General features: G+C 41.0%; 2 protein-coding genes across 2 annotated transcripts; one reads left to right on the top strand and one right to left on the bottom strand.

Annotated features, from left to right (window-relative positions):
- The first annotated feature begins 960 nt into the window (after nt 1-960).
- LOC137299152 (ATP synthase subunit C lysine N-methyltransferase-like) lies at nt 961-5,619 on the top strand. Its single transcript, XM_067831699.1, has 4 exons — nt 961-1,355; nt 1,640-1,777; nt 3,092-3,142; nt 3,725-5,619. The coding sequence occupies exons 1-4, from the start codon at nt 1,092-1,094 to the stop codon at nt 3,863-3,865; spliced, it is 594 nt and encodes a 197-aa protein (XP_067687800.1). The 5' UTR covers nt 961-1,091; the 3' UTR covers nt 3,866-5,619.
- Nucleotides 5,532-26,991, bottom strand: LOC137299149 (bifunctional purine biosynthesis protein ATIC-like). The gene is made up of 19 exons (XM_067831697.1): nt 26,858-26,991; nt 26,126-26,252; nt 25,713-25,789; nt 25,046-25,112; nt 23,310-23,398; nt 22,752-22,830; nt 21,980-22,052; nt 21,487-21,643; nt 20,311-20,436; nt 19,570-19,674; nt 18,321-18,406; nt 17,963-18,052; nt 13,900-14,028; nt 13,481-13,573; nt 11,029-11,102; nt 10,253-10,361; nt 8,402-8,461; nt 8,001-8,096; nt 5,532-6,839 (listed from the first exon to the last, which is right to left on the bottom strand). The coding sequence occupies exons 1-19, from the start codon at nt 26,871-26,873 to the stop codon at nt 6,720-6,722; spliced, it is 1,773 nt and encodes a 590-aa protein (XP_067687798.1). The 5' UTR covers nt 26,874-26,991; the 3' UTR covers nt 5,532-6,719.

Below are 26,991 nucleotides of genomic sequence, written 5' to 3'. Positions count from 1 at the left end.
ACTGGTGTAAAAGTTCATGCACTAAAGTCATGAAAATACAACATGTTGGCAACAGATTTCTCGTCTGTGCGATTCTCTGTTTGGTAGTATATTTCGCTCGCCCAATCTGTACCTTGCACTGTTTGGCTTAAAAAACAATGTACCATTAGGTCTAACTGATCGGTTTAAGCATTTAAACGTTACTACTATACAACGTATAAGCATTCTCCCTTTAGAACCTGTTTTGTTACAGTTACCATATTACTATAGACGCTGAAAATTCTTGTAACTGTGAAAAGCAAATTTCACCAAATGTGGACGTAAATTAGCAACTGCATAATCCTGTTTCAAACATTAAGTACGGATACCTTGCAATTTTCATTATACTCGTCTGTTTTCATGAAGAAATAATAAATCAGAGCAACAAGTACATAAAATCTGAATCAATATGCTGTTTCGTCAGAACATACTGTATCGCGCTCCTGGTTCTAATCTGCCGCTATCTTAAATGCCACGTCACTGCCGGATGTTTTCAACAATATTGACGCAATATATCATTGTTAAAATATATCTAAATTTTGTGATAGTTTTGATGACAATGTAGCAGACACGGTTAGTTGCATGGGAGGATCAAGAGATGGGGTGCGTGTTCGTCGTAAAATATCGTAAGAGAAGAGTTGCAAGGGTTAAGAGTATTAAAACAGTTGCCCTGACCATTTACTTTAATTTGGGGTCAAGTTCTTCTATATGAATTGCACTGAAATACTAATTTTAAGATTTAAGGTAAGAGTTCCGCCCGTACCCCAACCCCAATCAAAAGCCAAAATTATACTGGCATGCATACCTCACCCTAAATATACATTCAATAAACTAGAACAGGTACAAAAAACAATCAATGAACTTATTGGAAATATCCTATTAAAAAGAGGTGATACGGGAAGAATTTGATTAAGACTTAATAGTGGCCAGTGACATAGGCATAATCTTTAGAGTGGCCTCCCTTTGAAAGATGTCTGCGCCCATGACAGCATGATGATCAGGATCTGAGTCCGGTTCTTTGCTGAATATCCGATATTGAAACAGAATAATTTTCCTGAAATAATCGAATCTAAATGTCAGAAGCAATAGAAAATGCTTTAGAACAATCAACGAAAACTAAACGAGCCCTTACGAAAACAGGAGCTGTGATACTTGGTGTTTCTGGTGCATGTTTTGTTGGTATTTATGCTGTCGCAGCACCATTTCTCACACCTGCATTACGAAAGGTGTGCTTACCTTTTGTTCCAGCGACAACAGACCAAGTCAGGAATGTTTTCACAGTTTTGAAAGGACGATCTGGCACACTAATTGACATAGGCAGTGGCGATGGGAGAATAGTAAGTAAAGCTTCAGGAATGTCGATGTGTGTTCTACAGTGGTACATGTTCCAATGAGTGGGTCGGGTTTCAGATTTCAATTAGTTCAAAATATGCTGAGAATGGTGTGTGTTGTAGAACGTCACCCACTTTGTTTACTTTTTTATACCAACGAACGAGAGCGATAAATTGTGACTCATAGTAAAGATTCATAATATTTCTCTTGACCGTTCATCAGCTCATCATTTTTGTTAACTTGTATGTATACTGGTATATTGTTGCCTCCTGATGTGCATGTTTCTAAGGTGATTGAAGCAGCTAAGCAAGGCTTCCATGCTTATGGGGTTGAGCTCAACTACTGGCTTGTCCTGTATTCCCGGTGGGCAGCATGGCGGCAGGGGGTCAGCAGCACAGCTCACTTCTTCAGGAAGGATCTTTGGAAGGTGAACTCATATCTAGACTAACTCTATTAATGTACTTAATATCGACTCAAACCCAGGGCCTACATTTTCAAAACTCTCTTAGTGCTAAGATAGTCATAAGTTAATGTTAATGTATGGTACTTACAACTATCATAGCACTAAGAGAACTTTGAAAATCTAGGCCCAGATCCTACCAAAAGTCATACTGACTTGAGTTACTATGACGTCAAGCTATGATATCATTCTGTTGTTTGCATGTTACAGTATTGTTGACATAACATTATTGGTTTGTAGTGAAAATGAAATAACTCTTCTTGAATAAATAGTCATGTTCTGGTTTGTAGAAGCTGGTTTTTTCGGTAATTAGATATTAAAACATTTAAAGACTGGTGAATTTGGTCAATACCTCTTTTTATGGACCAGCAAAGACTTATAGTGATCGAGGACAAATTATGATTCTATAATGTTGTTATAACAGTAGCAGTATTGGGCCTCTAGGCTATCCCATCGCCCCTATTCATGTCATAATGAAACTTCGAATAACTGATTCAGTGGCTGATTGAGTTATTTTTTTAACAGTAGTTTGATTGGAAATGAAACAGTGACTCATAAACTTAAATGTGCTGTTGCTGTATATAGATTGTGTGACACCCCCCACTCCAACCTTAATTGAAAAGGTTTTATAGTCATAACATCTTTAATCCTTCTCTAATTCTTTTGCTGTCTGCTATTGTTGTCAAATATTGTGGGAAAAAATACTGGAATTGTAACTGACTGGAACTATATAAGTGGTATGGTTAGGCAGTGATACATATTTGGCAGCCAGTAATCTTTGTTGGACACCTTATCTGAAAATTTACATGAACATCTCTCATAAGTGATGAACTTAACATGTTGGTAATTATAAATAAGAAACAATCTTGTTTACTGATGGAATAAATTAAAGGGAACAGTTGTAAATAAAGCCATGTTTGTTATCTGACACGTTGAGAAAGTGAGTGAGTGAGTGAGTGAGTTTAGTTTTACGCCGCACTCAGCAATATTACAGCTATATTGCAGCGGTCTGTAAATAATCGAGTCTGGACCAGACAATCCAGTGATCAACAACATGAGCATCGATCTGCGCAATTGGGAACCGATGACATGCGTCAACCAAGTCAGCGAGCCTGACCACCCGATCCCGTTAGTCGCCTCTTACGACAAGCTGAGTCGCCTTTTATGGCAAGCATGGGTTGCTGAAGGCCTATTCTACCCCGGGACCTGGTTGAGAAAGATTACATGTAATTTTATGTTAGTGTTAGTATTTATACACACGAAAATAAATCTGTTTTTCAGACTGATCTCTCTAAGTACAACAATGTAGTTGTGTTCGGTGTGGAGAAGATGGTAAGCATGCATATCACTACTTGCAAAATCTTTGTGTTCATGACCTACTGTTAAGATAACCTTTCAGGACTAGTGGATGTCCATGTTAGAAAATGTCCTCAGTATGTTCATGAGCTGTTGTTGAGACAACCCTACACCCTCTACACGCCAGGGTTACAAAATGTCCCCAGCACTTTACGGACTGTAGTTAGAGGCGACAGAGAACAAGTAACTTTCATTGGAAAGCTTGGAACCAGTCTTTTTTGTGGTTCAGTCTTGATCATCAACATCCACCTGCTTTCACATGGTTCATGAGTATTACTTTGCACCTTGCAATGTCGTCAAATCAACATCACAGTCTTCAAGGTTGTAGGAAATACATTGGTAATATGCATAAAAAATCTAATTTGCAGCCAATTAATTATAATTGGAGTTGTTTTTGAAACTTCTGACAAGAGAATTAATTTTAGATTAAAGTGATGCTTAAGGCCATCAGAAGAGACCTACAAATTTTCTTTCAAGTGTTAAGCAGCCACAATGACTGAAAGATCATATTGGATAGTAAGAGTGAAGTATTAATGAGACAATCACTATTTCTGTCAGATGCCACCACTTGAGGCGAAGCTAAAGATGGATCTGTGTAAAGATGGACATATAGTGGCATGCCGGTTTCCGTTCCACACATGGGAGGCCAGCAGAACAGAGGGTACAGGTGTGGATACAGTGTGGGTGTACAAGCGCTAGGACTTATCAGACTACGTGTACAACTTCTACAGGTGGTTCAGCCAATCAAAACCTGGAGCATCTAAACTGGGTGTGGTTAGATCAGCACTGGAGTGAGTTCGATTTTAGGCAAAACTGCAGCATTATCAGACCAGCAATGTGTGGGTAGATATATATGTAATTGTATGGTCCGTGAATTTGTGAAACATGACAGTCCTAGATAAACATTTAGTGCTATAGTGTTCTTAAAGCATGTCCTACATCTGTTTCTTCCGTTCTATGCAAGAACACTTGACCAAACAGAATCTGTGAATGACAATCTTTCTTTTGTATGCATAGTAAGTTTAGTTTTATGCTGCACTGACAAATTTCTGACTCTATGAAGACTAAATATTCAAGTCTGGACCAGACAATCCATTGATCAACAGCATGAGCACTGATTGGCCCAACTGGGAACTGATGATGTGTCGACCAAGTCAGCGAGCATGACGACCCTATCCCATTAGTTGCCTCTTACAAGCATACTTGTCGGCTTTTGTGGCAAGAATGGATTGCTGAAGACCTATTTTATTCCAGATCTTCACCGGTCTCTTTGTAAGCATAGAGAATGTTCATAAACTTATCTTGATACACTTCTCATTTTGTCATAAGACGGGAATTTATCAAGATTCACTTACAAAGAACCCAGCTTCTGTGAAAGCCCCCTGACCAACTCCTACACTTTCATCAATTCACATCAGGTTCAATATTTCAAAATCTTAATAGTTATAACAAGCACCAAATCCACATAATTCATTAACAGTGGACTGATTGGCAATTCATAAACAGTGAAAATCTGGGACTAATCTGTAAATCCGGGACAAACCCTTTAACTACTGGGCTGTCCCTTCTCTCCCATTACTTTGTGTAGTCCATAATTGAAACAAGCGGCCATATTTCCATTACGGTACTTACTGCATATAGGTAAGGCGAAAGGGATATTTCAGCCTACAATCCTGTCGAGTCCTTGCGGCTGGAACGTATGGAGCTCAAATATCCACTTTATTTCAAGAGATCTTCTTTTTTTCGTGGTTGTCACAGAGTCCGGATTGTCTTTGAGTTGGGTTATGATTTGGTGTTGTAGATCATTTTTGCCATGATGTTCCGAATTGAAGTGAAGTGCAACGGGTTTGTCGTGCATATGCGTGATTTCAGCGTAGTGTTCTGTTTATCAGATTCTGAAACATCTTTTGGTTTCACCTACATATTGTTTCTTGCAGCCTTTGCAAAAGATACACCTCAGCCAATCAGGCCCAGTGTTGTCACACATTTTGCTTTAAGTTCTACTGCACATAGTTAGAAAAGTCAAAATACGTAGAGTGAGTGATTGAGTTTAGTTATTAAGAGGCCTTAAGCAATATTCCGATACCACAGCAGGTGACACCAGAAATGGGCACTTACACAATATACCCTTGTAGGGAAGCAAACCCAGGTCCTCAGAGTGAGGGCAAATACTTCAACCACTTGGCTACCCCTCGGGAAACATCACTAAAACCACAACAGCCATAATAACACAAATGTTGATCTATGAGGAGCTGCTACTGGCACATGGTATTCATTTTCATATCATCATGATTATCACACATCTCTACACACATGATTGCACTGGCGATCAAGGATGGCTTTCCACTCAATCAAGTAAAATGAATATGATAAAATATATTTTATTAGATTAATATCAGTTATTGATGTATGCTATTAAACTAAAAAAGAAGCAAAAGCTCTGAAATCGACATTGTAAATTGTTCTCTGGTCACGAGAGGGCATGGGTTGATGTACCCTCAATGTTTGTTTATGTTCCCGAGCCTGAAGGGTTTATTGAACACCTCAATGTTAATTTTGAACTGTTTGAAGCATGGGTATCGGACTGTACACTTCAGCCAACGTGTTTGAATCAAACAATTTGAATCTTGCATTTTGCTGGGTTTTTTACTGTGGATATGGTCTTAGTAAAGTGATGTAATTCCCCTTCTTAATATTCACAGGGACTACATTTGAATGTTTTGGCAAAATTTATTTATTGGAAAGAGAGCCGAAAGTTTTTGTAGCCACTGCTAAATTTTGCAGTTGACACAAGAAAATGAGATTTAGAGTTATCTCCCTTCCATCAATTTCCATTCGCAAAACATTGAGAATTTCCATGCATCATGTCTCATTTAATGTTATTCGAAATAAAAATGTAAATACCACAAAGTACTTGCTATTGGCAGCAGGGTATATTGAAAATAACTGAGAAGCACTCAGCCAATCAGAAAACGACATTTATGTGTAAGGTAAGATAAGTATTTCAAGAAAAAACCCAATACAATCACAAAGAACATAAAATATTGCAACCAATACTGTAACACATGGGCAAAGAAATGAGATTCTCTCCATCACTGAGGATGTCTGACAAAATGTTTTGTTGCTTTAAACCTCTCAAAAGCCTCCTCAGCAAACTCTGGCCCAAATCTTTTGAACTCTTAACAAAATAACATGAAACCTGCTGACAATTCAGCTCAACACAACAACACTAACAATGTTGTTTTTCTCTAACCCTAACATAGCTTCAGAGTCTGTTACAGAAAAAGCATTTTTGATTAGCTTAATAACGTTGTGATGCACCCTTCCAGTAAGCAAGCACATGAGCACCTGAAATATGACGTTAAATCATCATAACATGGAATGTGACATGGAGGTGCTATTTCTTCTTCTGATGCACAAGTTAGTAGCGGAATGAATAAACAGACTACAATTTTGATTAACAAGACAGATTTGAGCCACTTGAACAAAGCAGTGGCAATGCCATGTCTGACATAGGAAGCTCTGTCACAGCCTGAGGTCCAATAGCTAAGCTCTAATGATGGAAGAGACGAAGGTTGGTATGGGCAAGGGTGATGTTGTGGTCATCACAGGCTTGGATGATGGCATTGTCGTTGGTGGATCCGGCAGGGGAGGCAATATATTCCACACCACTCTGAAAGGACCAGAGCTAGGTATAAATAAGTAGAAATAATGTGGAACAGAACACTACAGTTCAAAATGTTTTCTGTTAACCTATAACCAAGTACATTTACGTTGAATATGCAAGTCCCACGACATAGAAACCTCAAACCATTTGGCCTATGAAGTCTTTCAATCTTGTCATCCTTGACATAATGGTAATCTGAAGAACAGTTTGATCTTTGTTTAAGCAGCACATTTCTAGTCGTCCTCGATATCTCCAGGGTATACATTCCAATAAGTCTCCACTGTACCCTGTATGTATTTACGGCTCAGCCCAATGAATTTATTACCTCCCTTTGCTGGCTTTTCATCCAATCAGATGTCAGGTGTGGTAAGTTGAGCGTACCAATCACAACTCACTTTTGCTTCATAAATTATCTAACCGATTAAACGTGTTGACACAACTCATGCAGAGGTACTAGTGTTAAAGAGGTAGAAGTTCTTGCATACGTTTTTTTTAAGTTTTCGACCTGCCAAGTTGTTTGATTTCCCCTAAAATCTGAGTCACACTGCTAGCAAACCTTTGTGACTGTGACTACTATCTTTGTTAACATTGGCAAATTTGGTTATAATGGAGGCTTAGCAGACTGGCTACCATGAGAATGCGGAACCACCAAGGGAGGTAATAAAATTATAGTGCCGACTCATTGGTGCATCCTGGGTATAGTGGAAATTTATCGGAACATATACCCTGGAGATAGAGAGATGATTTCTAGTAAGGAACATGACCAGAAATAAACCCAAACTAGTTCACCACTTCTGTTTGTGCAACGTCTGTCAAGAAAATGAATTTGGATAAATATAATAAATCTTCTTTCACACTGGAAATTCACAAACAGGTTCCCGAACAATATAATGCAAACATCAATATGGGAAGAGTGACCGAGTACATTTGCAAAACGGGGACTCAGCCTGTAGATGGCTACAACATTTGTGAAGACGACACTATGACAATAACAGGCAAATCCTGCATTCAAACATGGCCACTATACCAGTTAACTGATATTGACATACCACTACTACAGTGAGTGAGTGAATTTGGTTTAACACCACTGTGAACAAAGAAGAACCAGGAATCAGACCAACTGCAACAGGTTTCTGTTGTGACTTTGCTATTGTCAAAGACAATCACCTGGTAAGCTCTGTCAATGTTGTCTCTGAAGGGGAAGAAGGCATCAGAACTAAGTGACACGCCCTTCAACTTGGATATCCACGTTGTTCTGTCCTCCTGCCAACATACACTGAAAGTTTTAGACTAGTGTGGTAGGGATGGAATCATTTAAACAGACAATGGCTATTCATCATAATGTTTATGCAATTAGAGATTTGATTTGTATTTGTTACTTCACTTGTATCTGAGCACCTAACAAATAGATATTTGTCCTTAGAACAATAAAATTAGGAAACTTCAGTTTCATGGAGACAACAGTTCGCGATACTGCTCATGATCAACTGTTGTTTATGGTCAACTGTTGCCCTGTACAATCCAACTAGAGCAGTTTGGTGTTCATGTTAATCCCCAACATGTCTCACCTCTGTGAGAGGTGCTGGGGGGTTCTCCATTAGATTCTCCCATGCTGCCTGGTCCATGTCCTGTGAAGCAAAATGTCCAAAAATGACTGGGAATGTCTCATTGTAACTAAGAATGCCTGACATCTGGCTCTGTCTGACACCGTCTATCAACAACTGGAAATGTCTGACAGTCTAACAATGGCAGTTTGCATCAAGTGAACACATCAGGCTGCAGGTGAACTTAAAGGTCACATGCAACGTAAAATACAACTTTGCAGATTCTGGTACCTTTCGGTGTGCACTTACCGAAACAAATCATAAAAAATGCCAATTCAACCTGTAAAGTTGAAAAAAAAACGCGATGAAAAAAAGCCCGCGAAATCGGAGTTCAAACGTTTCACTAAATTCCCCCCAGCGCTGGGGGGAAAACTGGTTTCAACAGCTGTGCTGCGCTGCGTCCATAACGCATGCGCAGTGAATAGGTTCGCGGAGCTTGAAACAGTATGCATGCCCAGCGTCTGAGGTCGTGAGCAATAGTCTAATCTCGGTTGTACACAAACAAGTACATAATCTACTCGTTACGTAAAACAACTTGTTGACTGTGGAAAGCAGTCTCTGTCACAGAGAAAACTCAGTGTCTCGTTTATTCACACCTATATGTCTGTCTGCCTGTCTGCTAAAGACAACATGCAATACACAGCTTCAATCATTGACAACGTGCAATTTGAACTTAACACCTATCAGACTATACGACATAAAGAAAATAAGTTGATTTATGACTCGTGCACCCGAGTCCCGTGTCTGCCACATTATGTAATTAGGCACGTGTGATACACATGACATGTTTTTATGTCTGTGGGTTGCAAACAAACTACATTCATTTTATTCGGATGACTGGATGTGACGGAAACTTGTGCAAACTCCAGATTCCAGTCCTGTTTTGTACTTGGACGAATGACAGATGGCTGGAGCCACGCAGTAGTTTACCATCTCTACTGACATGATTTTTTATTGGATCGAGCGCAAATTCAGAGAACATGTATTTTCAAAACCTAACATCTCTATATACATTCGTCATGGATATCGACTTCTTTTGGTGTATATGATTTTGCTTGACAACAGAATATGAATCCATACTGAAACGACGCATCAAGTACACAAAAAGAAGTTGTTATCCACAAAGAATCTTACTTTCTTGTGACTGGCTATACTTCTAAAATGCCCATCAAACAGATCATCTTTCTGTACACACAATCAGGGAGCCTATATAGAGAGTATCCCTGACACAATGAACCCTCAGCATGTCAGCAAATGGAACAGCCAATCAGAATCCGTCGTTACACTTGAGTGCATATCCACCCGCTATGACTGGGTTCGGTCTCCCGAGGGCTTCGTTTCGGGGGAAGTAAGCCCAAGTACAAAATATTGCACTTTTGAATCGCGATTGTACGCTTATAATTTTGTTTATTTGTTTTTTTAAAAGCAGCAATGTATATTATATGTCATGAATAAGTGATAAATGTGTTTTAATTATGTTTGATTTTTTGGTTGCATGTGACCTTTAACTTCATGGTCCTCATGGTCTAAACACTTACAAAATCTGATCAATACTTCGTGTCTTTTTACAATGTTTACATGGGCATTTTCTCAAAGAAATTCAAGACTCCAAGAGTTTCTTATTTTTCACATAGGTAATTTCATGGTGCAAGATAACATGTTTACCCTTTCTCCTGAAAGGGCAAGTTGAGGCTAGCTGATCTGGAAACCTTCGAAAGTATCTAGCAGGTAGGAAACAGCTAACCATTTGAAATAACTTGAGGATGTTACAGATTACTGTTATTTCAAGACACAGATTTTAAAGGCAAGACATACCTGACCAACTGTTCCTAATACGTAGATGTCGATGGCATTTGAGATTTCTGCACGCTTCACACCTTTCTTGAACTGCATCCCAAGCACCTTCGGATGCTGCCTCAACCACCTGAGTTAACGAGAAAGGAAGACATTATGAGTACACAGTACTTACAGCTGGCCAGGTATTGTGGGACTGCTGGGGTTTGTTATCCCGAACATATGTTACATTTGACCAGTCTCTAAAAGGAATTGTGTATTCAAAATGACTCACAAATAAATACTTTATGAAAGAAAACTGTAACCTTCATACATGCCACCACAGAAGTATTAATTTGGTATTCTTGAAATACTGTATTTCTGCAGACTTGAAACAAAAATCCATTACTTGTCCTAGATACCACCTTTAGGATAGGAGCAAGTACCTGGAAGCACAGCATTGTAGTTCCTGATTTCTGTCACAATACAGAGAAACTGGAATCTGGTTACATCCCACAATATTTTAACCAAATCATGATGACCTCTAGAGAACAAAGAACCAGGCAATACAGTGATTATTATGGCAACATCAATCCACTTCTTGAGTTGTGATGACAAGTTACTAAGTGTGGCCTCTAGGGCCTACTCAACCACTTCAGGAGCATGGGGAGCTGCTCGTCCAGTCTAGAAGGATGTGGACCTACTCAACCAGTCTGGGTTGATGAGGACCTACTCTAACTAAATTCCAAAAGGGATCTGTAAGTTTGTTGCAGTTATATATGCACTGTCAACAGACTAATGTCCAGTATTGTTCTTACCAGTTGTTGGCCTTCTCCCCTGCCAGTCTGGTGCAGTGGATGCGAGACTGCTGGCCGGCTCCAATACCAATAACCTGGAGAACAACCACAATACAATGGAAGCTGTCAAAACCAGCATCTGTCCAATCCAGCAGGTTGTCAACAACAGCATAATATCTCAGTCCTATTCGTGACTTTTACATTTATCATCAGCTCTACAATCCGGCATGTTGTCTAAACTGGATTATTTGTTCAGTCCCAGTGAGTGCCGGTTTAGGCAGCTTTCACTGTATATAATCAATAATGCTTGACCTCCTCTCTGGTAGTCATGAATACGAACTAATGATCCATCTATACCATTCAAGTAACCAGAACACTTATTCTTTCATATAATGGCTCATGCCATGACAGATTTCCATCAATGAGTAAGTTAGCATTGTTTTCAGCATATATTCCAGCAATATCTCAGCAAGGAACACAAGGAATGGGCTTCACAAAATGTACTATGTGGGGAATCGAACCCAGTCTTTGGTGTGACAAGCGGATGCTTTAATCACTAGGCTACCCCACCAACCTGATTTCCAGCAGTGATACGAAAGAATGAGCGGTTCTTCAGTTTATCTTGATTTGCACCACAACCGAAACTATACTAAAAGACATGCTGTTTTGGAGTTACTGAGTGCATATGACTAATTCAAACATAACATCATTGCTCAATTACAGTAAAGTCATTACTTTTCAAACTTCCAAAACATGATTATACAGAAAGTGCTTGGTAAAATCACAGAGAGCTATTAAAGCCAATTGGTCAGAGTAAAATGTGAGTGGCTGGTGTGACAACCGTAAGCTTTGATAACAGCTTGGCAGCTGTGACTCATTGAAGAAAGAAGATGCTAAATGCTGTCTTGAGGAATGTTTGGACTGAAGTGCTGTGTCCAGTTCTTGTAGTGTCTGAGGTGGCGGATTATGTTAGCACAAAATTCGATCAAGGGTATCCCACGGATGTTCAACAAGGGACAAATCGGATGATTGAGTAGGTTAAGGCAATATCTAAACATTGTTTTGCAGGGAGAAGTTCTGTCAAACACCTGCAACATCAGGTCCAGCACTGTCATGCTCCAAAGATCAACTGTTGACGTTAGTGAAGAAACGATGAATTGCTAAACTGGTCTTCTCGCAAAAAGTCTGGCTTGCCATAACCAAATGCGCACTGTCTGGTCAGAGATTTGGCACAGTCCAGGGATTTGGATTTTTGTGGGTGATGCGGCCTTGTGGTCTCAACCAGATGTAGCAAACCTGGGCAGAGGTGGTAACTCTAGGTCAACCTGATCTGTGTTTGTCATTAACACTCCCATTATTGTTGTATCCCGTCCATAGGTTTGAGATGATCTGTCTGGACACACTTAAGTGCCTTGCCACCTCTTGCTGCAATGCCTGTCTGATGGTGGTGTGGTGTTGAGCTTCGTCAGTCATTTCATTCTCTTGTCATCTACAGCGGCCTACAGTCCTAGGCTTCAGCACAGGTGATACACAAATTCATGATACACATGCATTTCATGTAGGGTATGTTTTAGTGATTCACTACTGGCATGAGTGTAATGTTACGTTTTTATTTGTTATGTTACATTTGTTTTCATAAAGGTCTCGTCTTCTCAGTCATTCCACCACATGCTGGGATTCAGCATGGACTTTCCTCAAATTCAATTTGTTCCTGTTCAGTTCTTTTTTTGAAGAGTGCATATGACACTAGACTGTCAGTGGTTTATAATACAAAACAAACCCCTGAACCTTTCAGCCTAAGCTGGCAGACTTTCCAGATACTTATAAACCAACAGTGACATCAGTCTAGTGCTCTTACAGATGTTTTTTCTCCTAATATCCCTCAAACATGATACTATTTTGCTTCCTTGGGCAATTATCTAAATAAAGGCCCTCTGAGTCAAGCATTATCTTAATATTATCCCTCTGACCCGGGCATTATCTAAATAACATCCCTTTGACCTGGATATTTTAATTATTACTTGTTTTGAAGATTGATTTGGCTTTGTCTTGCCACTACCGAATATGATTGAAAAGTGGGACATTATTGACAGTTTCAAACATGTAGTGCTGACATCCGGTTTTGAACCCCAAATCCTTCACTTACTAGATGGGCTGTTTTACCCACTAGGCTATGAAGGATCGCTGTGAACTGTGTGTTCCTCACAAGATGGGTGGTGCGGGCAGCGCATGAACAGGGCATGGGTAGCGTGAGCAAGCCAAGGTTGTCGGCTGCCAGTCGCAACCCAGTTGATTTTAAGCAGTGAATACCAAACACTGAAATTTTATCTTAAGTATATCTTCGGTTGGTTTATAAGTTGGATATATGACCACTTTGGCATTTCCAGCGGTAAGCGGGCTTAGTTGTCATATATGAATGCCCATGGGCCATGTTATATCCTACACATTATCAATACCAATCATAAGGTCGTACCTGGCCATCTCGAGCATAGCACACTGAGTTAGACTGAGTGTACTTCAGAGCGATGCTAGCCACTATCAGATCACGCACCGCTTCCTCAGGGAGCTGAAACGTTCAACACAATCCTACAGGCATCAATTCATCCCTAAATAAAGCAGACACTTTCCACAGAACTACAATCATAAGCCTTACTTCCAAACGAATATCCTTTACATACTGCACTCAGCTATATTCCACACAAATGAAATTGGTCTCTAACTGATCAGTTATTTAATAAATTATTTTGTTAATCCTTTGGTTATTCATTTCATTGATCAAGGCAAATTCACAATCACAGGATGCTTATGCAGCTAGAGACAACACCACAAAAAGATCACAGCAGGATGGCGGAAGACATGATCTGTGTGCATGCACGGACACAAAAGTCCTACCTCTTTTCTCTTGGATGTGATGTTTGAGAAGAGATTCTTGTCGATAACTGCATCGTTCCTCTTCTGCTGCATCTGGAGACCAAATAATGTCCTCGTCTCCAGCTCGGGCGGATTGAATGAAGGATCAATCTGAAACATGTCAAACATACATATACGATGTGGGTACTCTGTCCACCATATGCTAACTACCTCTTGTTTTATAGCAGGTGGGCTCAGGTGAAACGTTGGAATCAGACTGACCTTATCTGAAGGTGCGTCATACGAACGAGACAAACTCATCATGGCCCAGGAGTAACCTGGAGCAGGCTCAACCTCACTGATAGAGCAAGCCGTTCTTGTAATAAGCTACTCTCAAACAATAATAATTTCCCTTTTCATTCTCACTATCACTAACAAAGATGAAAATTTATCAACCTCGATCAGAGATTCAATTATTTAAAATTTTCTGAATAAAATTGGTATCCTATATTTATCCTGACTCATGCTTATTGCTTATCTCCTCTTCCTGGTGAAGGTAGTGGAATACCTGAAATCCCTTGAAGTTCCCTCAAATACATCAAATACACTCACCCACGTGTAGCCTCCCCATTTCCCAAGCAAACGGTCAGCTGACCAACCATCCTTGTTACTCTCTCCTTGTAAATCGCCTGACACGAGAATTATAGGAATTCAGCATACCTATGAGGTGCAGCTTGGAGGACTTTCATCATGAGTCAGGATAAGTATAAAATATCAATTTTATTCAAAATTACATATTTTTCCTTATCCTGACTCATGCTTATTGCCTACAGAATCCAACGGAAACTGGATTCTGCTGGCTGTCAAAATTATGTCCAATAATCCCCCCTCCCCCCACAACAGGAACTTGTAACGGCAATAATATGGTCCTGCTCTTCTAATATTCATTGTACACTCAAGCTAGTCTGTTTCAGACGTGTGCATGGACTTTCGACTATTATACTAGAGTCTTGTTTCCACAAGTCACATGATAAACTGGTGAGTGAACTCAGCGCCTTTAGGGAACTGTTAGATGCTGAGCAACGACAATAGGCCTAAACTGATGAATGCCAGAGCTGTCCTCTGTGGCTATGTCTCGTAGATAATGGTTGGCAAACACCGTGTTTGACTTCCAAAACAAGCCCTCCATTACAGTTGATAGCGAGCAATTCCCATGTAGCACTAGAGTAGAGGCTAAGGCTCTCAATATAACAGCTCTGATCCACACTGAGATAATGTTGTGGGATACTTCCGTAGGTGTCTCAGTGGATATAGGGATAAACAGGCGCTTGAAATGTTTCTTTCTTGACTTGGTACATGTGATATATATCTTCAGTGCTCTGACTGGACATATTGATAGGTCCCAGGAATGAAGATAATGCCAGTATGTGGCATTGTCAATCCAGTTGACCTGGCAGTTGATTTTTCGCAGTAAAATCCCATCATAGACCCAGATGAGTTGTCTGATGATTATTTGCATCAAAGCTTGTGCGGTTGAAGTCTAGAGCATGAATTTCTGACATTCTTGCAGCTGTAGCCAAGGCAACTTAAAAACAGCGTCTTCTGAGTTAGCAGTTCAAATGAGGTCCGCTGAAGTGATTTGTACGTATCATTTGTGAGATGTTGCAGTACAATGTTTAGCCCCATGCTGGAGCTCTAAATCTACGCTGTTGAAAGAGCGTAGTAAGGCAAGCAGCTCGGGTACTTTAGTCAGCTTGAGCTGAGAGCTGCCAAGTATGTAGATAATGTAGAGCCTTTCAGACCTTTGAAATGTCGAAAGTGACATAAATATTCTTCTATCCGCAGATATATTGTCGTCAGCTGTCTCAGTAGTCATGAGGTCCAAATATTGAAGACAAGGCCGGTATGCCGAACTGTCTGTCCAATTGACCTGGCAGCTGTCTGAGTTTCTCGATGACTCTTGGTAGCAGCACTGGAGTGGGTAACGCGAATGCGTTTAGTCCTTCCCGCGAGATGCTGAGAGCATCTGATGCCAAAGTTAACAGATCCATTACTGGTGACACAAAGTTTGCTTGCTGCCTGTTTGTTGAACCTTGTTGCAAATAAGTCTATTTGCAGTGATCTGAACCTTCAGCTGATTAGTTGAAACGTCTCTCGATGCAGCAAGAGGAGGGACGAAGAGGATGAGATAAGGCGTCTGCCATGATGTTGCAGGCTCCTGGTATGCTTTTATTTGGAGATTCAGACTGTTGACCATGTCAGACAGTAGATATGGTCTCAAGATGTCCAGTGTCGTAAAGAAGTCAGGACATGAAACTGTGACTCAGGAAACGCTGTCATAGACGTAGTAGTAGGCGTCATCGTCTGGTTATATCCTGAGGTGACGTGAGCAGATCAAGTAGACATTATCACTGACGTAGTGATAACAGAGAGAGTAGAACTTGTTCTAATCATCTGCTTGAGCTTTGGCCCACCAATCCTTTGGGACAGCGATGTATTTCCGCATAGTGCTGGTGATCTTCATAATGGTTGAGAGGCGATGATGCCGTTGGGGTTGATCTTAATGATGATGCCTGTTGAATCAACGGCGGCTCGTCGAAAATGTGTTGTTCTTGTAGAGGGACGATTTCTTCATCACAGAACGATGATTCTGGGATGATTTGGAAGAAGATGACTTCGTCTTTGACGATATAGACTTCTTCGACTGTGATGGCCCTGCCTCCGAAGATCTCTCTGCTGCCTGAAGAATCAAATAACACTGTAGACTGCTAAAATACTGTGTAAATGACATGTTTCCATAGTTGCAAGTCTTTAAGTCGAATGTAGACGACTTCCTGACACTGGAACAGTAACATCACATTCTGCGCAGGGCATTGTCTCTCAGGGACCAATCATATTGTAGACGTGACATCACCGGTGTAGCAGACAACTGATCATCGTGAAATCTTGTTCATACGGTGATACCCTTGCAAGCATACAGGCTTGCTCGTAACCATGCTCTTTGGCGAGCATGTTTCAAGATGAGTAAAGCATGCGAAAGAAATTTCCGCTGCTTGGAGCTGACGTACTTAACGTAGACAAATTGTCCTCCAGGCAGATGTGTCGGTTGTCTCAGTTGACGAAATATGTGCTATATCAACACACAATAATCACAAAAAAACATACAACAAAAATATAGTCAAAGGACCGAAATATTTGAAAAAATTATCGCCGTACTGGAGACCCCAGGTAATTCCAGCCACCCTCAACGGGCGATAAGGAGAGAGTGACAAGCATGGTCGGTCAGCTGACTGTTTGCGCAGGAAAAGGAGTATTTTACGTCCACTTCTTTTAGAAGGGAACTTCAAGGGATTTCAGGTATTCCACTACCTTCGCTAGGGAAGAGGAGATAAGCAATAAGTATGAGTTAGGATAAGGAAAAATATAAAATATCCACAGGGCAAGAGTCTTTATGAAAGTAACTTGTCCTGACTAATTTCCCACTCAAACTGATTTTTATGACATAATTATGATGAAATTATGAAATAATAAATCAACATGGTATTTGAAGTTAATGTTTACTGGACTAGTTATCTAAACATGATAAATAGCCAAAAATGATAGCCCTACTTTATTATCATTGTGAAATTAAATAGCTACATTATGAGCAGATATGAAATGAAGTGAAAGTTTATTTGCAGTTTGAAACAGTCAGTGGAAATTATCTAGTAGCCAACGGACAAGTAATATAACATTATTTGATTGCCCAAACTGAAAACTTACCTGTCCGGGGGATTGGGAGATGGGATTCTTTAACCCCTGTGGATCGCGTATAAGGGTTGTATCACATGGTTACTGAGAGTCGAGACATCCCTCCTCACAGGGTTCACAATCGCTTGTAAACCCTTGTAGCTATGGTTTCTCCTACACATTTGGTTGGTGCTAAAACAATTTTTCAGAACATTTTGTACCTCACTGACCTACAACGTTTAAGTACAATGTCTCACCAGCTTAACCCTACACAGCTGCTCTTCTAGCCTTAAATTCAACATTCTCTGACAGATGGACAAATCCTTCTTTCTATTTATGATTAATGTACCTGGAGAATCAGCCACATTTTCGTTACCTGTAAAATACAATAGTTTCCACCCTTCTTCTTTTTGAGGATCTCAAGAGCTGCAGGCTGATAACCAGGAGCCACAACTCCGTCAGAAACCTGAAAATATAATGATTATGTTATCTATTAACACCTCTTACTTAATTTACAACCCACTCACCCAAATCTACATCCCCTCACCCACATTTTCTACCCCTACACCCATTTTTCCTGGTCCCATGCCCACATGAACACCCTCAGGTGTGTTACAAATTTATATAAATTGACCTCAAGAATATAATGACTCATAACAAATCAAAGTTAGTTAAAAACGATTGTATTCAATATTTCATTTCATAGATAAACAACATGTGAACTTGATGCTTACTTCTCGAGATATAATCTTGGCTGTAGATACGTCACACTCATCCGACAGGGACACAAAATCGCCAAATGATGACATCCTGTCGGCACCTTGAAATGAAATATCATCATCAATCTGTGGTTTTCAACTTTGGAATCCTTAATGAAACTAGGTTCATAGGTTGTCTTGTAACTTAATATTACTTCTGTATGTCCATTAGTACGTAGAAGATCAACTTAGCAGTTACAAACATGGCTCAGTTTCTCCAAGGTTTGAGTGTCATTGTAACTACTCTTGTTGCTGTGTAGCAGGTCGGCTCAGGTGAAATGTTGAATCAGCCCTACAGGAGGGCGTGTCATACGAACGAGACAAACTCATCACAGCTTCAACTACTGCAGCACTAACAAGTTATTAATTAACTCTGGCAGGTCCACAACCTATTCCTAATGATTTCAAATGGGTTTCATTTTCCAGATCACTTAACTTGCATTTACACTTATGACTTATTTGTTTATAAACTGAAAAGCCTTTGGGGTTACAGGTCGACAGAATCCCTGCTAATGAAACTAGTGAGTGAGTGTAGATTTACGCCACACTCACCAATATTCCAGCCATAAGGCAATGGCCTCCAAATAATGAAGTCTGGACCACACAATCCAGTTATCAAAAGCAGGGGCATTGATCTGCGTAATTGGGAACTGATGACACATGTGAACCAAGTCAACCAGCCTGACCATCCAATCCCATTAGTTGTCTCTTACGACAAGCACAGTCGCCTCTTATGGCAAGCATGGGTTGCTGATGACCTGTTCCACCACAGGTCCTGACGAAACTAGAATTTAATCATACCTAAGGGTGTAACTCTGGGCAACATATTGCGGCACTTTAGATGAGTTGACCACCAGTGCCTTCTAAATTAGAATGAGAAGGTCTAAATGACAAAAATTATTCTAGCACTGATATATCCAACTAACACACGAAGACACCAAGAATAACCAGACAGAGTGGCCTGACATGGTGAACCCAGGTCCAACTCAACTTGCACCGTATTCAAGATTACATATGCACAATACAGTGGCTTTCTTCATCATGGTCAACTCTAATGATGCGTTTTCTTATTAATATTACAGACCTTTATAAGGATGTAATTCACAGGCACTCTTCTGTAATGGAAACTGGTCATATTGTTTCGCTTGATACCTTCCCTTACACTTGGCCATGCATACAGTACATACCTACATTATGCCACCAAACTTCCCACTATTTCACTCACCTCTTGCTCTAGCATATGCAATAGCCAGGGGAGACAACTCAGTCATGTCATCCACCATACAGAGTCGTGCTTGTTCTGGTGTGAGTGGAGTGGCGACAGCAGCACCTGCAGACAGACACAAAAACACACACTCTCAACACCAGCATTAATATGGAGCTTAGCAATATTCCTGCAGTATCACCAGAAATGGCATTCAAATGTTGTAGTGCTTTTTTACCCATGAGGGAATCGAACCTGGGTCTTCAGTGAGATGAGCGAACACTTTAACCACTAGGCTACCACACCACCTTGAATAAATACCATGGACCCTTCATGAAATTGGACCCCCACACAGACACATCAACTCATGTCATAGTGAACTTACATGAGGTTTTCACATATATATATAGATCATTTCAGTAAATAATACCTTCCACAAAGAGAAAAAGGATCAGAAATCTCTCATGCAATTGTCAACAGATGTTTTACTTGACTGTGTACGGGCTCAATTTAGGTCTGACAAAATAATTGACTGTTTTTCATCCTTTGTCTGGCCATAATGATTCCTTTCAAACCACCACCTGCCCAGGTTTGCGGAACATATCACACACAACATTCCCTCAGAATCTGCATATTTGAAAACCATGACTGACTTAAAGTGCTGGCATATATTTACAAGCATTGACAACTTCGGGACCTTCCTCATCTGAAAATTGTTACATGAATGAATAATACTGGAAGCCAGAACCGGTCAAAAGGTACCTGCTGGACTGACGTGTTTGAAGGAAGTGGCAGCAGGAAGACCCATTGCTTGCTTCAGTTCCCGCACCAACTGCCAGCCGTTGAGGGCGTCACACAGGTTAATGAAGCCAGGGGACCCGTTCAACACTGGAAGACATTTGGCAGGTATACAGTAATTAGTCAGGGGAGGGGAAGGGGTGTTGTACAGGAGAGTCACGCAGGGAAGGGCAGCTGTGGCTGAGGGGTGATGGGAGAGAAGATGTTGTATGGGTGAGTCGCCTACCTGTGATGGGCAGCTGTGCCTGAGGGGTGATGGGGGAGGAGATGGTGTATGGGGGAGTCACATACCTGTGATGGGCAGCTGTGGCTGAGGGGTGATGAGGGAGAAGATGGTGTATGGGGGAGTCACATACCTGTGAGGGGCAGTTGTGGCTGAGGGGTGATGAGGGAGAAGATGGTGTATGGGGGAGTCACATACCTGTGAGGGGCAGCTGTGCCTGAGGGGTGATGAGGGACGAGATGGTGTATGGGGGAGTCACCTACCTGTGAGGGGCAGCTGTGCCTGAGGGGTGATGAGGGAGAAGATGGTGTATGGGGGAGTCACATACCTGTGAGGGGCAGCTGTGGCTGAGGGGTGATGGGGGAGAAGATGGTGTATGGGGGGAGTCACCTACCAGTGATGGGCAGCTGTGCCTGAGGGGTGATGAGGGAGAAGATGGTGTATGGGGGAGTCACATACCTGTGATGGGCAGCTGTGGCTGAGGGGTGATGAGGGAGAAGATGGTGTATGGGGGAGTCACATACCTGTGAGGGGCAGTTGTGACTGAGGGGTGATGAGGGAGAAGATGGTGTATGGGGGAGTCACATACCTGTGAGGGGCAGCTGTGGCTGAGGGGTGATGAGGGAGAAGATGGTGTATGGGGGGAGTCACCTACCTGTGATGGGCAGCTGTGCCTGAGGGGTGATGAGGGAGAAGATGGTGTATGGGGGAGTCACATACCTGTGAGGGGCAGCTGTGCCTGAGGGGTGATGAGGGAGAAGATGGTGTATGGGGGGAGTCACCTACCTGTGAGGGGCAGCTGTGGCTGAGGGGTGATGAGGGAGAAGATGGTGTATGGGGGGAGTCACATACCTGTGAGGGGCAGCTGTGGCTGAGGGGTGATGAGGGAGAAGATGGTGTATGGGGGAGTCACATACCTGTGAGGGGCAGCTGTGGCTGAGGGGTGTAGATTTGGGCAGGTTTTTGGTGAGGATTCATCCCGTATCGGAGTGTCAGCTGGGAGATTCCACTGCTGTATTCCCGCCGGAAGTAGTCTGAGATAGCAGCATCATACTCTGCAGTATGGTTGAAAGCCTGTGTAAGAAGAAAAGAACTTAGTTGCTTCACAAAACGATGAAGGCGTGCATGCACAAGCACAAATCAAAGCAAACAAATAAAAATAAAGAGCAGCAAATTTCACAATCAATGCCTGCAGACAGTGCACTAAAACATTCTAGTGCAATAATGCGACTTAATACTGTGAGGTGGTGTAGGTGCACCTTATACTAGTGTGGACTTTTGTAACTCCAGCTTAACCACAGAACGAAGATAACTCTCACTCATGTATGTACATGTGTGGATGTAATACATGTCTGTGCAAGTGTGTTTACACTTTGTTATACCCAATGTCTGCATGTGTCACATGCTCACCTTGACTGCCATCCGCTGCCTTGTCTCTTCCGTGGTGTCCTTGTTTGTTGAGTTACTCATCTCATCACAGATCCTGTCCAAAAGATCAGACATTAGACAATACATTACAACAAAATCCATACAATAGGATATTAAATTATGTTTGACAAATAACTATTACCAACTTGACTAACAGTGTTCACAAAATTGACCCATCTCTGATTCTGGACGAACAAATATATAGAAAAAAAAATTAAAAAAATAAAAACTAGAAGAGGACGTAAATCTAAATCGAAACTGCTATTTCAACTGAATTCTTTCTAATAGAGTGGATTGTTTCAGATAATTAAACTGCATGGTCTCCAACACCCACATACAAAACAGAAACATTTACAAAGGATATGAAAAACCTGACAACAAATTGACTCAGTTCTATACTCATAACATCTTGATCCTCTACCACCACAATGGCCAGTCCTATGGCCAGAATCACTTCACACTTTACGTCTACATGAAGTGAAAGAGAGTGAGTTCGATATTATGCTATTTTCAGCAATATTCCAGCAATACCTGGGCTGGGGACACCAGAAATGGCCTTCACACAATGTATCCATGTTGGGAACAGAACCGGGTCTTTGGTGTGATGAGTGAATGCTTTAGCCACTGGGCTACCCCACTGTCCCTGTTCACATCAAGTCGACACCAAGGTTATCACTGCAGTAATGTTCATGGAGCTTTAATCAAAACAAAACTCCCTCACTTAGACCTGTTTCAACAGTCACTGTGTCCTTACTTGCAGTAATCTGTGGGGTCACACACTACGGTCACCCGTGCATGGTTCTTGGCAGCTGCCCTCAGTAATGTGACACCTCCTGTAAGCACAATGCATGCCATGGATACATACGCTTTAGAGAATAAATGAATGTTGGGACAAGTAAGAATGTTTATAATGCTCCAGTCATGACAGTATAAACAGTGTTATACCCCGTGCACAATGACCTGAAAACAAGCATGTAGTCACCCATTCTTAATGAGTGTGTTCATACCGAAGCTGGTGTGTACGTTTAATGGAAAGGAAGCCATACTATGGTTTGAATGTGGGTCTACACCAGTCACAAATAGTCCTGCTATATCATGGCAGTCTGTAAATTATTATCCTGATCAAGATTATAAAGTCAGATAGCATGACAAACACTTCATGCTGGTGGGTAGGATGACCCATGGTGGAATTGTAGCTAGGTACGTGTATCTACAAAGGATGTGTGGGTGTATGGGTGGGTGTATGGGTGAGAACGTGGGTACATGTATCTACAGAGAGTGCTTAAGTGATCAGTGCAGCAACAAGACCCACCTATGTCGATCTGTTCCACGGCCTGGGCTACTGTGGTGTCAGGGTTGGCCACAGTCTTCACAAAGGGGTAGAGATTACATGCCACAACTCTGGGACAACATATACATATAGTGACATGACTGTGTATAAAGATCCAAGCCAATAATCTCCAACAACATACAGATATTTTGTCATGATTGCGTACATAGTTCCATAGTAATGATCCATAGTAATGATTAGAATCAAGCCAGTCTAAGTAAACTTAGTCTCAGGGCTATTCGTTACACTTTTCTACTGAGTCTAACAAAACCTAGTAGGAGGTCGTGTCAGGTAACCTTTTAGACTGACCAATGAGAGCACAGCTTACCAAATCATTGAAAGTGGACATTCGCACAAACCTTTTGAACTTTTACCTCATAAAGGTTTGTACCAGGACGAATCCAAACGCTATTTGCCCTACGATCACTTGTGGGTAATGCACATTGTCAACAGCACGTAAACTGTCGCTGATAATGGCATTTTTGTCAATGTTCAAGGATGTCAGTCTGCATAAAAATTGGCTAACATTAACATTTTATCAGAAAGCCATAAGCGTATATACTCAGGTCAAATATCTGCATTTTATGCAGACTTTTGTTTGTTGAAGGATCAGTGTCAGTGACAGTAATTTTGTAAGTGCTGCCAAACCCTTTACAGCAGCCGTTGTCTGTTAAGTTAAATCCCCTTGGGCGTCTTTCGTTTGACTGGACAGTCATAGGTTGCTCAATGGCTGCTTGATGTGACCTGCTACTAGGGTTTGTTTGACTCAGTAGAGGAGTGTAACAAATAATACTGATACTATGTTTACTTTGACACCAACAACATACAGATATATTATCATGATTTTGTACACAGATCTTCAATTATTACCTTGTTCTAATGGTACCTGTTAGAGCTCAGATTGTTTTGCTTTAATCGGAACTAACCAACAAGGACAGTTCATACGAACGAGACAAAGACTCATCATTGCTCGGATACCTCACAGAACATCAAATCAGGGATAGGTGGGTAATGAGTGGGACTCATCTACCTGTCTCAATGCCTGGACCCATTATATACATGTGATTTACAGATTAAACAAGGATGATAGTTTCTTAAACAACTTTTTATGTGGAGTCCGGAAAAGGTTCAAATCTACACATCTGTCAGTACCCTTGCTGATGCTCCTAAAGCTTTTTGATGCCTTTTTACGGAATTTATTAATGGCATAAAATGGTTTGCCCCTTTCGGCTTCAGCACAGAAAAAATCATACACTTTAATCATCAACTGTTTCATGTAAGCATTCAACTTTACATTTCAACAGGCATGTGTATCCCATACACGACGAGATAGTGACTGTTCCATTTCTATGGTTTCACCTTGCCCTGACGGATAACAACTTTTGCATTGTTAATGATGATAGTCTCTTGAACAACATTTTTGGTGGAGTCTGGAATGTTCAAATATGAGAAAGCTGTTGGGTATTAGTAAATGATAAACGTGTACTATTTACATTTATGTGCCAATTTTGTATAAAGATCAAATTTGCAATTCTCCGTTTCTGACTCAAACGGACCGTAGGATTCCAGAGTAAACCTTGTCAGTACTCACAGGTTTTGTGGGAATGGGGATGGGGATTGAGTTAGTCACACACCCACAGCTGGATGGACACCTTCAGACATTGGTAAAACAGGTGGTAGACATGGGTGTCTGGGGGTAAAGAGTATGGGCTGTGTACCTGATCATCTTAAAGCCCTGCTTATCAAGGTCAGCCTGGTCAGATTCCGTACACCGAGCCAGGATACCTGCAACATCAAACCAAAATATTTAGTCTCCAACTGGAGAAACAAACACTCAATTTAACCATAGCAAAAGCAAGGTTGTTATAATGTACTGATGATTTGTGTAGCTGTTATTGGATGTATAGATCTGCAATAGCTAAACAGCACTATGGACAAACATCAGGGACTAGGGCCCTACCCTGTTCACATCCAACCAGGAAATACAAGAATACATACATAGGCGAATTGGATTCCCAACCCAAACAAAAGCTAACATATGAAGTTAAAAATCCCCAAAGAGAGTCAACAAGTGGTGTTTCCAGAATCCCACTGAAAAGCAAACATGGAGTGTTAAGAGGCTCCCCGAGAACAGCTAACAGGTGTTTCAGAGTGTAGTAACCCTCCAACATATCCAACACGAAAACGGTCTTCCCACAGCCAGTCTGCCCGCACACTATGGCGCAGTGTGGGTCAGTGGGTAGTTGGGGGTACCCCCCATCAGTATACAGAGACATGTCGTAAAGCTTGAACTGGTAGTAACAGATTTCTGTGGAAAAGTTACCCTGTGGTGTTCCAGAACATCAGGGGGAAAACATGTCACTGAGGACATGATATTATACGTACCTCCATGCACAGCTGGGTGGAGAGTCTTCACTCGGCCACCAAGCATCTCAGGTGCACCTGTCACCTCAGACACATCCCTGCAAGTGTTTATTAGTATGTCCTTTAGTAATGGGTATGTGGCTGTTGTATACTTTAATTGCTACTGTTACTATTTATGCTCTGTTAACTGCAGATGTTACTACTTACATTTCTTACCTTTCTGTTTCACTTGCTTAGGTACAAAAATTAGATTCTCTTAAAAATAAAAAAATATCATTGCTTGGTTATCAATTGTGAGAGGATATTAACTTTCAAACAGGTTTGACCATCTCACTGTGGTAGTGAACATGACAGAAAGACAACTGAATGCATGGGTCACTAGGTCCCATCTGAGCTACTTGAAGCAGTTCACAAACCTGCTGAAAGACTCCTACCTGACAGTGAGGCCAGCCTCTCTGATTGCTTTGGCTGTGCCACCTGATGCTACCAGCTCCAGACCAAGGGCAGACAATTTCTTGGCAAAGTCCACCAATCCTGTCTTGTCAGATACACTCAGCAGAGCTGCTTGTGTAGTGAAAGAGAAGCATGTCAGAACGGCCTGCTAATACAATATCATAAGTTTATCTACAAACAGGATTCTTCCGTTCTTCCAATTTTAATGCTTTGCCAATCCATGCAGCAGTGAGATGAATATTCACAATTGAACAAACTTTATATGAGATACTGTGTTCTGTGTATAGTCCTATTTACTACCGCTGGTATTGTGGTTGAGTACATGACTTAAAATCCACAGTCTGCAGTTAGCAACATTTCAGTCAGATTGTGAGACCATCTGTAAATAGTAGGCTGTAGGTAAAAGATTTCGAGTTCCTACTTACATTTATAAATATTAATAAATATTAATAATAGTTCAAATACAAATAAAGAAAATGAGACTTATCGGTCTTTAGAGTTGGTCGTCATGGTCATATGGTCAACGTTTGAAATCAGTGATTAATTAGGAAAACACTGAATGTAATCAAAGACCATATAATCATAATGTTGATTGTAGCTCAGGAGAATTAACCTATATTTGTGATAAACATTGAAGAATATCGTCAATTCTCAATGACAAGCACTGATACAAGTCCAAATGATACACTCTTTTCTTGGAATGAATATATTACCAAGGTTAGCAGCCATAGTCAGATGAAAACAAGCAACTAGCGAATCAACCGTTCATACACAACGATCACTCAGCAAACACGTGTGACCACGTGCTAGAAACATTCAGACAAGGTTAGAGTTACCCGCCTTGGAT

This window comes from Haliotis asinina, chromosome 10 (genome assembly GCF_037392515.1).
Source record: "Haliotis asinina isolate JCU_RB_2024 chromosome 10, JCU_Hal_asi_v2, whole genome shotgun sequence".
In the NCBI taxonomy this organism is placed as follows: domain Eukaryota; kingdom Metazoa; phylum Mollusca; class Gastropoda; order Lepetellida; family Haliotidae; genus Haliotis; species Haliotis asinina.
This window is presented reverse-complemented; position numbering and strand designations above follow the sequence as displayed.